This window comes from Dromiciops gliroides, chromosome 3 (assembly GCF_019393635.1).
Source record: "Dromiciops gliroides isolate mDroGli1 chromosome 3, mDroGli1.pri, whole genome shotgun sequence".
Taxonomy (NCBI): Eukaryota; Metazoa; Chordata; class Mammalia; order Microbiotheria; family Microbiotheriidae; genus Dromiciops; species Dromiciops gliroides.
In genome coordinates, this window is record NC_057863.1 from 67,636,848 (window position 1) to 67,649,150 (window position 12,303).

General features: G+C 40.2%; 1 protein-coding gene and 1 non-coding gene across 2 annotated transcripts; one reads left to right on the forward strand and one right to left on the reverse strand.

The window, feature by feature from the left end:
* Positions 1-473: 473 nt before the first annotated feature.
* Positions 474-579, forward strand: LOC122752318. Its single transcript, XR_006356082.1, has one exon. It is a non-coding gene; the product is annotated as a U6 spliceosomal RNA (small nuclear RNA).
* Positions 580-11,314: 10,735 nt separating this feature from the next.
* On the reverse strand, positions 11,315-11,913 carry LOC122749553 (28S ribosomal protein S15, mitochondrial-like; the record flags this gene model as incomplete). The annotated part of the gene is given in 2 exon segments (XM_043995973.1): positions 11,315-11,793; positions 11,796-11,913. Coding segments are annotated over 2 exon segments (549 nt in total), but the record flags the coding sequence as incomplete, so codon positions are not given.
* Positions 11,914-12,303: the final 390 nt, after the last annotated feature.

Here is a 12,303-nt window from a genome sequence, read left to right on the forward strand (position 1 = left end):
TGGTCATATCTGACTCTCCATGATTCCATTTGGGTTATGCTGGGCCACTTAATCAACCCTTAAGACAACCAACAAACATTTATGAAGCTCCTTTGTTGTTGTTGAGTCATTTCAGTTCTTTCTGACTCTGTGACCTCATTTGGGTTTGTGTTGTTTTTTTATAAAGACACTGGAGTAGTTTGGCATTTCCTTCTCCAGCTCATTTTATAGATGAGGAAATTCAGGCAAACAGGGCTAAATGATTTGAACTCACAAAAATGAGTCTTCCTGACTCCAAGCCCAGCACTTCACCACCTGGTTATCCTAAACTCTGACAGATCCTACCAAATGTGAAATGTTTCCTGTATGCATCTGAGTGATGAACTTAGTGTGTGCCATCTGAAATCCAGCTTAGCCTTATCTAGAAAGGCTTCCTGCCAGAAAATTGGCTTCCAAGTGATCAATTATTTTAGTCAATGCAATATAGTAAGACCATGGCCATTCAGCAACAAATATGCTAAAATTTGAATGATCAAATTAAGATTTGCATGGCCCCTGAACAAGTATAACATGGAAATTTGTGAAGTGTTCCATATTTATTTAGAGAATCAATGTGGTACTATAGCTGGAGCCCTGGATGTAAAATCAATTAGACCTAGGTTCAATTTTCACTTCAAGTACTAGCTATTGAGTCTGGGCCACATCCCCTTTCTTCACATCATTTTTTTTCATGTATAAAATGAAGGGATTTTACTTTATGGTCTCTGAGATTTCTTTCCACTCTTGATCTATGCTGTCTCTGATATGCTAAGGCATGGAGGGGTGCCAATCTGTGTTGGTGAAGGGAGTAGCCACACTGATAAAACTATAGATCTTCTGGTGGCCTGGCCATTGTCTTCATTGCTCTTTTCATGTGGCTAGATTGCTCAATTGACCAGGGTCACTTGCTGAGATATCTTAACAACTAACTCAGTGAATTGTTCCTCCTTTCATCTCAAAGAGTAAATGTTTGCCTTGAAGCATCACTTCTGAGCATGGAAAAATACAAATCTCACCACCATCCCATTCCTCACTTCACTCCCCATACACCCCCATCCTTTCTAAGCCTGAGAAAACCTCAACCTAGAAAAATACAAGCCCAACAATGAGGAAGTTGAGTCCTGGTCACATCTTGGTAGTACATAAAAGACACCAACTTTCCCTGACAAAATCTTCAAAATGGCACCTAGGACTCCTGACTCTTAGCAGTATGCATGCTACTGTATGTAATTCATGCACTGTCTTTGATGAGCTCCAACTCAGCTCAGGAAGCACTGTTAGTGGTTGCCCTGGACTAATTAAGAAAGCCTTCTCAACCCCCACCCCTACCCCCTACCAATGCTGGAAGGTGGGAGTAGGGGATGGGGAGGGAACAACCAGAAGTTATGCTACTGATCAGGAGCAGTTGGTTTGGAAAGTTGGTTTGGAACAAGAATCTTTGTATTCAAATGCAAACATGAATATTTGAAAAAATGCTAATTTGGGCCAAATGTTTGGCTTAGATTGATTGTCGGTCTCTTTTGTGTTCATAAACTCCCATAAACCATTTGTTCTCATGTGACATTTAACTTAGATGTAATTCACAATACACAGATAGTATTTCCCATGTACAATGTCTTCCAGCTTATAATTCATTTTAGTCCTTCAAAAGAGGACATAAAACAGCTCCAGAACCTAGACTTTTTGCAATTAGGCAGAGAGGGAATGGGAAGAGTTTTTATAAATGAGAAAATCCAGATTTCTTATTCGTCATGGTCTAAAAATGACAATTGCCTGTCCATGCTGCTTTCCCCACACTGCACTTGGCAGAATGTTGTCACACACCACATTTTTTTCTGCCTGACAATTAGGCCAATATTGTGAGTGGAGATCTTGGTTTGGGTATGTGCTGGGCTTTCCTCTTTGTCCCAGGAGCTGAATGAACCCCATCATCCAAGACACAGAGCAGAATGTGCAACAGTCATGGAAGAATGTCCAGACCTGGGCCTCTCATCAAGGCAATGGCACCAGACCACTCATCACCTTTATCTGTCTTTTTTTTTTATTTTTTTTGGTGAGGCAATTGGGGTTAAGTGACTTGCCCAGGGTCACACAGCTAATAAGTGTTAAGTGTCTGAGGTCGGATTTGAACTCAGGTACTCCTGAATCCAAGGCCAGTGCTCTATCCACTGTGCCACCTAGTTGCCCCCCCCCCACTTACCACCTTTAGGGATGCAGGGTGAGAGCCAGAGACCAGACCACATCCATACCCTGTACCACACAGCAGCCAGGCTCTGACTGGAATCATCATCCCCATATTTCAAACCATTATTGAAGCCAGAGGCAGAGTAGAAAATAGAGTAGGAAAAATGCTACCCTCCAGTATGACCTTCCTAGGGGTGATGTCACCTTAGCAGGGCTCTGGCTTTTTGGGTGGAGTAGGCATCTGGTTTTAGGAACATCTGGTAGAAACCTTAGACCTATAGAAAGTGTTGCCTAGAAACATCTGGGTAACCCAATGGAATAGGGACTAAATGCCAGCCAGGAATGTGTGTGTGTGTGTGTGTGTGTGTGTGTGTGTGTGTGTGTGTGTGTGTTTAATGGAGCATCAGGGAAGAAGTATGAAAGATATTTGGAAACCAAAGGGCCCTTATCAGAAGTTTCAAAAATCCATCCTTAAAAACAACTAAATAAGGGAAATCATTGTATAACAGACAGAACATTAGACTAGGATGGAGCTTATGTCCCAACTCTGCCTTCTAGCTGTGTAACTGGGCAAATTATTTAACCTCTTTGAGTCAAGTTTTTTCATCTGCAAAACAGAGGCAATAATCAGAGATCAAAGGAGAACATGCTAAACACTTAAAATGTACATCAATACAAGCTATTATTTCTCTGAGAGACAGTATGGAGGATAGTTCAGTTCTCACCAATGACATATACTATGTAGATAAGTTGCTTCCATTTTTGTAATCATATAAATAGTACCTGTCAAATAGTTGACCTTTAATAAATGCTTATTGAATTAAAATGAATTAAACTTATCTCTTCAGTGTCTAACACAACCCTTCGAGACTAGAAGTTACCCATCTACTTTGGAAGAAGTTCCTCCATATTTGAAGATCCCTACATCAGTGAAATTGTGTTCAAATAGGCCCAAAACAATACAGAAACAAAGCTACTTTTTGGCCTCTCTATGATGCCAGGATTTGTGGGGATGTGCAATTACCTAAAGGTGGAAGTTTATCCATAAGTAAGAAAAGGTAGCTGTGTGACCCTGGGCAAGTCACTTAACCCTCATTGCCCTGAAAAAAAAAAAAGAGGAGGTAGATTTTTTTAATGTTAATAACATTCTTATGGGAAGGCTCAGGTGAAAAGAGATGTTCGATGTGAAATTGATGACTGAGCATTTCTTAAAATAAACATTTACTAAAGCCAAGTCATACAGAGAATTGCCTGGAATTATGGCTTCCATGTGTAGCATTAAAACTCTTAATGGACTTGGAGTTTCATTTAGAGCTGGAATATTTATTAACATCCCCACTGAGTCCATTTTCTACTCTAAATTCTATTCAAATGCTATGTTTCCAGTGTCTTTATTAAATTCATCAAATAGCATAAAGACATCTTATGAAATTGCACAGAAACTTCTGGAAGTTGATTTTTTAAAAGGCTATTTTTGTTTTGTAGAGTTAATTGAACTTGCCTTTGTAATATCTAAATTATGTAGAGGATAATGAAAATAAGTTGCCAAATGAAAGTCTATTTGGGCCACAGTATTAGGAATTATCTCCCTAAGTACCATTGAGTCTATGCTATCAAAATGGTTATGCCATCTTTGCCTGCTCAATTTGACAGCTGAATTGTATTTATAGTTGCTTAATATAAATACTCAACTCTATTTAGAATAGCACATACATTGTAATGTCATAATTTTTCCTAATGGTGTTGGCCCACCAAGTCACATAAGTGAATGGTATAGGTCCTGAGGAACTGATTTGAAAGTAATCCATAATTTTTAATGATGATCTACTTTCTCAGGCATCATGATTGGGATCAATTTGCAAACCTTTTTATGTAGTATGAGAATTCTTCACTGATTATTCACTGAATGAATTCTTCACTGATGTCCCTCTTCAATATCTCATCATAGTTTGGAGATAACCATGGTTTCGGGAGTCTATGCTAAGAGTGCAAAATCTTTGATATCTCCAGCAACAGAGTGTATGCCTGTTGCCCAAAGATCAACTTAGCTTGGGAGGGTACAATACTGGGTTGGGTACTCATCACTAGGTGATGAGTATTTTGGCCACAATAACTCACAAGGACAAGTACTGAATCAAGTCTCTCTATTATGCTATGAATTTCCTTCTCTTCCATGGAGATTTTCCAATTGTCCCCAGCTGTCCCCTGAATGATTCTTGTGGTCCTCATTCATTGACTTAGGTGAGCTAAGCCAATGGAAATACACAAAGGCCAAGCAATAGAGGATGCATTTCCTTATTCTCAACTCAAGCTCCATCCACTGAAATCATGGCTCATGGTTGAGTCCTACCCTTAGGGTTGGAACCCAATGACTATTTTTTCCTTAATCAATTTTTTAAAAATGTTTGTGGGGACAATTTTCCAAGAACACATTTTCTAGATCTCTTACTCCCTACCTTGCATTATATGTACCTGAAAATGTCTGCTCTGTCTCTCTGTCTGTCTCTCTGTCTGTCTGTCTGTCTCTCTCTCTCTTTCTCTCTCTCTCTCTCTCTCTCTCTCTCACACACACACACACACACAAACACACACAGACATACACACACAACTTTCCCTAACTTCCATCTAAATATTATTAGCTCCTTGAAGCAGTGGTTGTCTTTTTATCTTTTCATTTCTAATGCCTAGCAGACTGCCTTCTACATAGAAGGTGGCTACTAAGTATTTATTGACTTGAATCATGCTGTAGGGGGATAAAGAGGCAGCTTCACAGTCAGGAAGAACTGGGCTCTAGTTCTACTTCTTACACAAACTCTCCATGTGACAATGGGCACGTCATTTAAATTCTCCCAACTCCAAGAAACTCTCTAAGACTAAAGTTGTAGCAAAGGGGTCAACATGCAAGGGTTGGGGGAGTTGAGTTCCCCATTGAAATGAAGTCACAAGTCCAGTCCCTATCTCCATTCCAGCTACAGAGAGAAAATTTTGAAATTACATAGGATAAATGGCAGGCCCTACAGATGGACAATCCATTGGGCTGAAAAATAAATAGGAGAAGAATGAGCTAGTTTGAATTTGGCAGAATGCCTGGTGTTTTCAAAATTCTCAAGCTACTCTCTGCCATAGGAAAATCACCTCTTTGAACACAATGTCTTTCCCTGTGATGTTGTGTGATTATGAATACTAAAACACCACAGTCTCAAAGAATCAAAATTATGGGTATCCCAAAGGACACTGGAGAGACACAGGGTAGGCACAGGTAGGTAGAAACATATTCCATTGATGCCACAAACACAGAAAGGAGCCTAAATTCTGTCACTGGGGAAACATAATCAGAAAAAGATTTGGTTTCATCATTGGTACCAAGTCAGATGATAGATGAACAGCCTGAGCACTGCATTAGTACCCACAAAATGTAAAAAGAATTAGAAGAAGGCATCTGGCACATTTGATGGATGCTTTGTGGGAGACTCATACAAGAACATTGGATAAAAATTATGAAAGATGAGTCGGTAAACTGTAGGACTGATATTGCAGAAACATAATGGAATGGGGAGCTTGAGCTAATCAAAACAAAGAGACAGCCCCAGCCCCTCAGGTGCATCCTTGGACATGAGGTGGGGGGAGGGGAAGATATAGCCAGCCTCTTCCTGAGGACCCTTACTTACCAATGTAAATATAAGTTAGGATAAACATCCCTAGAATATTATGTAGGGTATAAAGGGAACTTTCAGTAGTGAGACAAGGTTTTAAAAAAAACATTATATTGGCTTCTTTCCCCCAGAGCATTGAAAGATCTGTGAATACAAATTTAGGCTCTAATTTAGGCCACAAGTAAGAAAAGCCAGCTCATTCAAGAGGCCTACAGCCTTAGCCACAGGATACAGAGCCATCAAGGATACATGGGAAACCAAAACATAAGTCAAATAGGCTATGTATTTACATACTGACATCTCCATTCACCCTGTACAGGGGAAAGGGATGCCTAGACTTCCTGGAAAATGAATAACAATTAGAAGCAGAGAGATGGCTCAGCTCTTCAAGACTGTGACAAAAAGGAACTTCCAAATAAGACTCATATCAATGCCATAGTGTAAGTGCCTGGGGCAAAATGGCTTCCCAAGGAAAGAGAAGAGTAGGAAGGTGTGGTGGATACATGCTGCTCTTGTATCCACAAGCATTTAAAAACTTTTTGATTAAGGCAAAAATAGACATTGGAATCCAACCCTAAGGGTAGGACTCAGCCATGAACCATGATTTGTCATGATTTCAATGATTTATTGGAGCTTGAGCTGAGAATATTGCATCCTGTATTGTTGACCCTTGTGTATTTCCATCGGCTTAACTCAGATCAGTCAATGAATGAGGACCACAAGAACCATTCAGAATAAAAAAGATTTGGAGATTGGTCTGGAAGAAGAAGACCATGTCAGGGCAGCTAGGTGGCACTGTGGATAGAGCACCAGCCCTGGAGTCAGGAGGACCTCAGTTCAAATCCGGCCTCAGACACTTAACACTTACTAGCTGTGTGACCCTGGGCAAGTCACTTAACCCCAATTGCCTCACCAAAAATAAAAAAAAAAAGAAGACCATGTTGTAGTCAGGGTTTAGAGCCTAGCCTCAGAGAAGCCTGTGAGGAGGAGGAAAGGAACTGAAACCCACACAGGTAAGAAATGGAAAAGACATGGTAACATATTGTAATAGAAAGAAAACTGCATTTGTATCCTGTCACTTAGTAGTTGTAAGACCTCAAGCAAGTCATTTAATCTCTTTCAGTCTCATTTTCCCCACCTGAAAAATGGAGACTTGGGGCCAGATGATCTCTAAGTTACCATCTGGCTCTAAATCTTTTGACCACCAAGTACCAATCTGCAAAAAAGATTCTTATAGTGGAATCTATTTCAGGAAAATCAAGTAAATAGAGAAAAGAGATTGAAGAGACAGACAGAGATAGAGACAGAAACAGAAAGATAAAGTTAGAGACAGAGAAATAGAAAAGGAGAGACAGAGACAGAGAGATAGAAAAAGACAGACACAGAGGCAGACAGAAATACATACACACACACACACACACACACACAAACAAACAACATATTACTCTGAAAGTAGCATCTAGAGACAGACAGATAAATAAAGGAAGAGACAGAGAATGAAAACTGCTTCCAGGTACATGACAGTATATAGCATCCCAGAGCCAGGGTGAGGTGGCATAAGACTTAACATTCTAAAGGAGGGTGAGAGAATGAGAGGAAAGAAAACCTGGCACCCAGACAGGGGGAAAATCTATATTTCAGATCTCTTGTAGCCTTGGTAGGCTACAGTTAAGTGTAGGGGTTTAATAATGAGGAAAACCACTTTCACAGACTATAGCCAGTAGGTTAAGGGTGATGTATCCTGAGAAATGACAGAGCTATTGACTCAATAATTCCATTCTTTGAAATATACCCTGAAAGTGTTATCAAAAACAAAGCAAAAAAGAAAAAAAAAAGAGGGGTTAGAGGAGGGGAGGGAAGCTGTCTATCCAAAGATTGCCTAACAGCATTATATGCAATTGAAAGGAAAAAACCTTGAAGCAACCTCAATGCCCACCAGTAGGGGAATGATTAAATATTGTGGTACATTAATGTAATGGAATACTAAATAATGCAATTAAGACTAACAAGTATAAGGAATATAAAGAAATTAAGGAGGAAAATCTTGATTAAATAATGCAAAGTAAAAAAATGGATATGGAAGAACAGAGTATACATAACCCATGAACATAGAAGAGAGGGAGTGATTAAAAATGCAGGGATAAAGTATACTGTTAAGGACTTGGAGAGAATTTTTGAAATTGGCATTAATTCACTTAAATGGAAATAGTTGTTAGAAGGATTTAACTTGTTTTTATTGGTACTCGTTAAGTTGTTTCTTTGGGGTTTTTTTTGTGGAGCAATGAGAGTTAAGTGACTTTCCCAGGGTCACACAGCTATTAAGTGTCAAGTGTCTGAAGCCGAATTTGAACTCAGGTGCTTCTGAATCCAGGGCAGGTGCTTTATCCACTGTGCCACCTAGATGCCCCTCATTAAGCTTTTAATAAAACCTTTCACTTTTTTTAAAAGTGTGATGGCACTGGGTGGATTTTAAGAAGGAAGTAGCATCCAGAGCCTGGACTCCTACCATACTAATTAGGACTTGGGGTAAGAGATTCCAGAAGTCTGAGATGCAGCAGATTGGCTGATCAAATCCACAGCAAGATCTAGAATTGGGTAAACATCAAGGTCAACTCATGGGAGGAAGTCAAGCAAGGGGGAAAAAAGAATTAAGAAGAATGGGCTTAGTGTCCTCTAGTTGGTGTTTTAGGAATAGAATTAAATCACAAGAGCATTTTTTAACAAGTAAAATCTCTGTATTCCGTCTGCCCCCACTGCCCCACCCTCATTGATCATAAATTATAATTTAAGCCATTAAAGTTTAAAATGGCACTAAGAGTTTGAGACAACTTGTACATTTTCCTAGCAATACTTCATAATAAATATTTTTAAAGGGGATAGCTAGGTGGCACAGTGGATAAAGCACTGGCCCTGGATTCAGGAGGACCTGAGTTCAAATCTGGCTTCAGACACTTGACACTTACTAGCTGTGTGACCCTGGGCAAGTCACTTAACCTTCATTGCTCCACAAACAATCAAACAAATCAATGAACAAACAAACAAATCAATAGATCAATAAATAAACAGATGAATGAACGAACAAACAAATAAATAAATATATAAATAAATGGTTGAATGAATAAATAAACAAATAAATGAACAAATAAATAAATGTTTTTAAAACTTGAGGTGCTGGGAGCAGGTAAAGGAGGGTGCCATATCATTGTTGGGGTAGTAAGTGGTAAGAACCCTATTAGTAAGGGAACAAGAAATTATTAAGGATGAAAACTTAGAATCTGGTTCCTACAATGAGCACTGGCTTGATTGGGGGTGGGGTAGGGTAGGAGTGGTGGTATCAGGCAGATTTAGAGCTGCAAGGGGCCATCCAATCCAATCCTTGCTATTTTTCAGATGAGGAGCTGAGGTCCAAAGAAATTAATGATCCACCTGGGGTTACATAGCTAGGGAATGTCTGAGATTTTGAACCCAGGTATTCCTCAATCTAAGTCCCCATGCACACAGTCCACTCTGCTATGTTCCATGGAGGAGTTAGTAGTGCCTCCCCATTTCCCCAATCTAGGGCTTCATGGCGCCACAGGGGCCTCTACAAATCTACAGGCAATTAGTTTAGAAGCCTAACAGTGTATTATGTATCACTTGGCTTCCTCCCAAAATGATCACGTTTAGAATATTAAATTTAAAAGTATAATCTGTTCAGACAATAGTTACAAATTTGCTAATTGAGTTTACTTTTAAATGTTTTTCATTTTCATTACAAATGGTGTTGCATGCTGCTGAATTTTAAGGAATCTCACATCTCTGAGGTGAGGTTATATTCTACTTTGTGAGAAGCATTCAAACTGTGAGAACAAAAGTAACCCTTAGCATTACAGTAAAGCAAAGTTCGTGAATTTTCTAGATTTGGCATGCTCCAGAGTGTGAAACAGATAAAGAAATACCTGTTACCAGAAAAAAGAGCTGAGAAAACAAAGACCCTCCCCACGCCCAACCTCCCCTTTAGCACACTGAGTCTGACACATAGATCTCTGTCTAACCAGCCTCATTGTGTCGTCACTATCAGCAAGCTCTGTTACTTCAATTAATTATTTTTCATCATCTTCATGGGTTTATGAAATCATACCCCCGCCCCCCTCCACCCCGGCCACCAGGATGAGATAAGCCTATTAATTTCTCATGGATTAACACATTTCTGGAATTGACCAGCTCTATTTCCAATCATAGAAAGACTTGATGATATAAGGGGGAAAATCTGGGTTTTGCAATCAGAGGAATGATCTTAGTTTCCTCATAAATGAATTTAGGAGATTAGACTAGAAGATGTCTAAGGTCTTTTTTAGCTCTAAATGCATGACCTGTTCCTCAAATTCAACATGTCGAAAACTGTTCTCATCATTTTCCTCCCAGAGCAGAGTTCCCTATTTCTAAGAAAGACATTCACATCCTTCCAGGGACTCAGGTTCAAAACCTCAGAATTTGCTTTGACTCTTTTGTCTCCCTCCACCTCTTATCTGCTATAAGTTACAACCAATCTCTGTTGATGGAGAAATTTCCCATGTACATGGATCTACATAGAGACATTTACAAGGAAAAAAAATCACAAATACAAAACAAAATGTTTCAGAGGCTACCCTCCACACCACTCTTTTTCAAGTTGAGTCCCCAGAGGAGTGACTACCTAAGGTGCAAATTACTCTGTGAGTCTAAGGTCCTAAAACTATACTAATGGGCTCCTACCACCTCCCAAGAGCTTACTTTGAACAATCTACTAGTAGACTCAGTTGGCATTTCCTGACATGGCATCATAACAGTAATTACAGAACATTCTCTTCATCAACCTGGGGTACACAGCCAAAAAACTACATACAGTTTCCACAGTGTCAGTAGAATGAATAAACACTTAGAGGAATCTAGTGGAAAGACACACTTGAAACACTGAAAGTACACATAGACATAAAAATTAATTGTATTAAAATGATGAACGAGGCAACTCACACCTCTGGTATTTCAGGGCCCAGGGTTACAATGTCTCCACTGGGCAGATCACTCAGAATGTTTTCTGTGACTCACCTCTCACTCTCCAGGGAGGGCTCTTGCCTCAGGTTACAGAAGTCACATTCCTTAGAGCTGCCTCCTGCCTTGATTTTCTGGGCCTACTTATGCTGAGCAAATGGCTTTGTTTTGTTTTGTTTTTTATTTTTTGTGGGGCAATGAGGGTTAAATGACTTGTCCATGGTCACACAGCCAGTAAGTGTCAAGTGTCTGAAGCCAAATTTGAACTCAGGTCCTCCTGAATCCAGGGCCAGTGCTTTATCCACTGCGCCACCTACCGCCCCCCCCCCAAACTGTCTTTTTATTTGTTTGTTTTTTAGTGAGGCAATTGGGGTTAAGTGACTTGCCCAGGGTCACACAGCTACGGCCAAACTGTCTTTTTTTTTGGGGGGGGGGGGGTTAACTTAATTTATTTTTTGGACTGGATAAAGTGCCACAGGACTGTTGGAGCCTGGCCATCAAACTGAAGTTCCCTGATTTTCTGGCCTCTTTGTTCCTTCACGTTTCAGTGCTGCTGTTTGCTTCTTCAGCTTCTGTGCCTCCTGGAAAACTTTGATACAAAAAGCCTTCTTAGCCATCCACCGTCGGTGCTTGGGCCGGTAGTACAGAAGGGGAAATGTGTACTCGATACCCAGCTCTTTACACGTCTTCTCAAACACCTCAAAGTTGGTCTGCCGAAGCTTTTTGAGTACCTTCTTTCTCTGGTCAATGGTCATAAGGAGGAATCGCTTGTGAGCCTTGTCCTTGTGATGCTTCTGCATGTGTTCTTCATAGTTTCTGATCTTGACCGTCAATCGTATAACTCGAGCTTCTAAAGATGTGGTATCTTCTGGGTTTTCTGTGATCTTGTTTAGCAGCTGCTCAGTCTTTATCTTCATTTTCTCCTTCTGTCAATTCCTGGGACGTTCTGATAATCTTTCAGCAGCATGGAGGAGGGCAGGTTATCCATCTGGCTAGACTGAGTTGCTGCTTTCTGGTCTGCATAGGCTCGGGCTGCCTGCAGGAGGAGACCATTTCATGGGAGCGGCCATCTTGGCTCAGGCTCAGCCAATCCCAAACTGTCTTTTAATGAATAAATAGCCTTGGCTGTACAAATGCAGTGGCTGATGGGAGAAAAGAAAAGAGAAACCCTCTCCCCATGACTTCCAGCTAGTAGAGGTACAAGAGAAAAAAAAATTAAACAATTAAAAAGAGCTGGGTTCTATTTTCATAACTGGCTCTATTCCATGTTTCCAAGGTTATCCTCCTCAGAGCTGTCACTGGCCTCATCTAACTCCTTAGGTAATTCCTCAAGGGCAAATCCTTGGCCACCCAATGGCCAGCTGTCCTCTAATTCCAACATCTTTGATCTGAGAACCCCTTGACACATTTTAAATGGGTAACAAAGTATCAGCCCCTC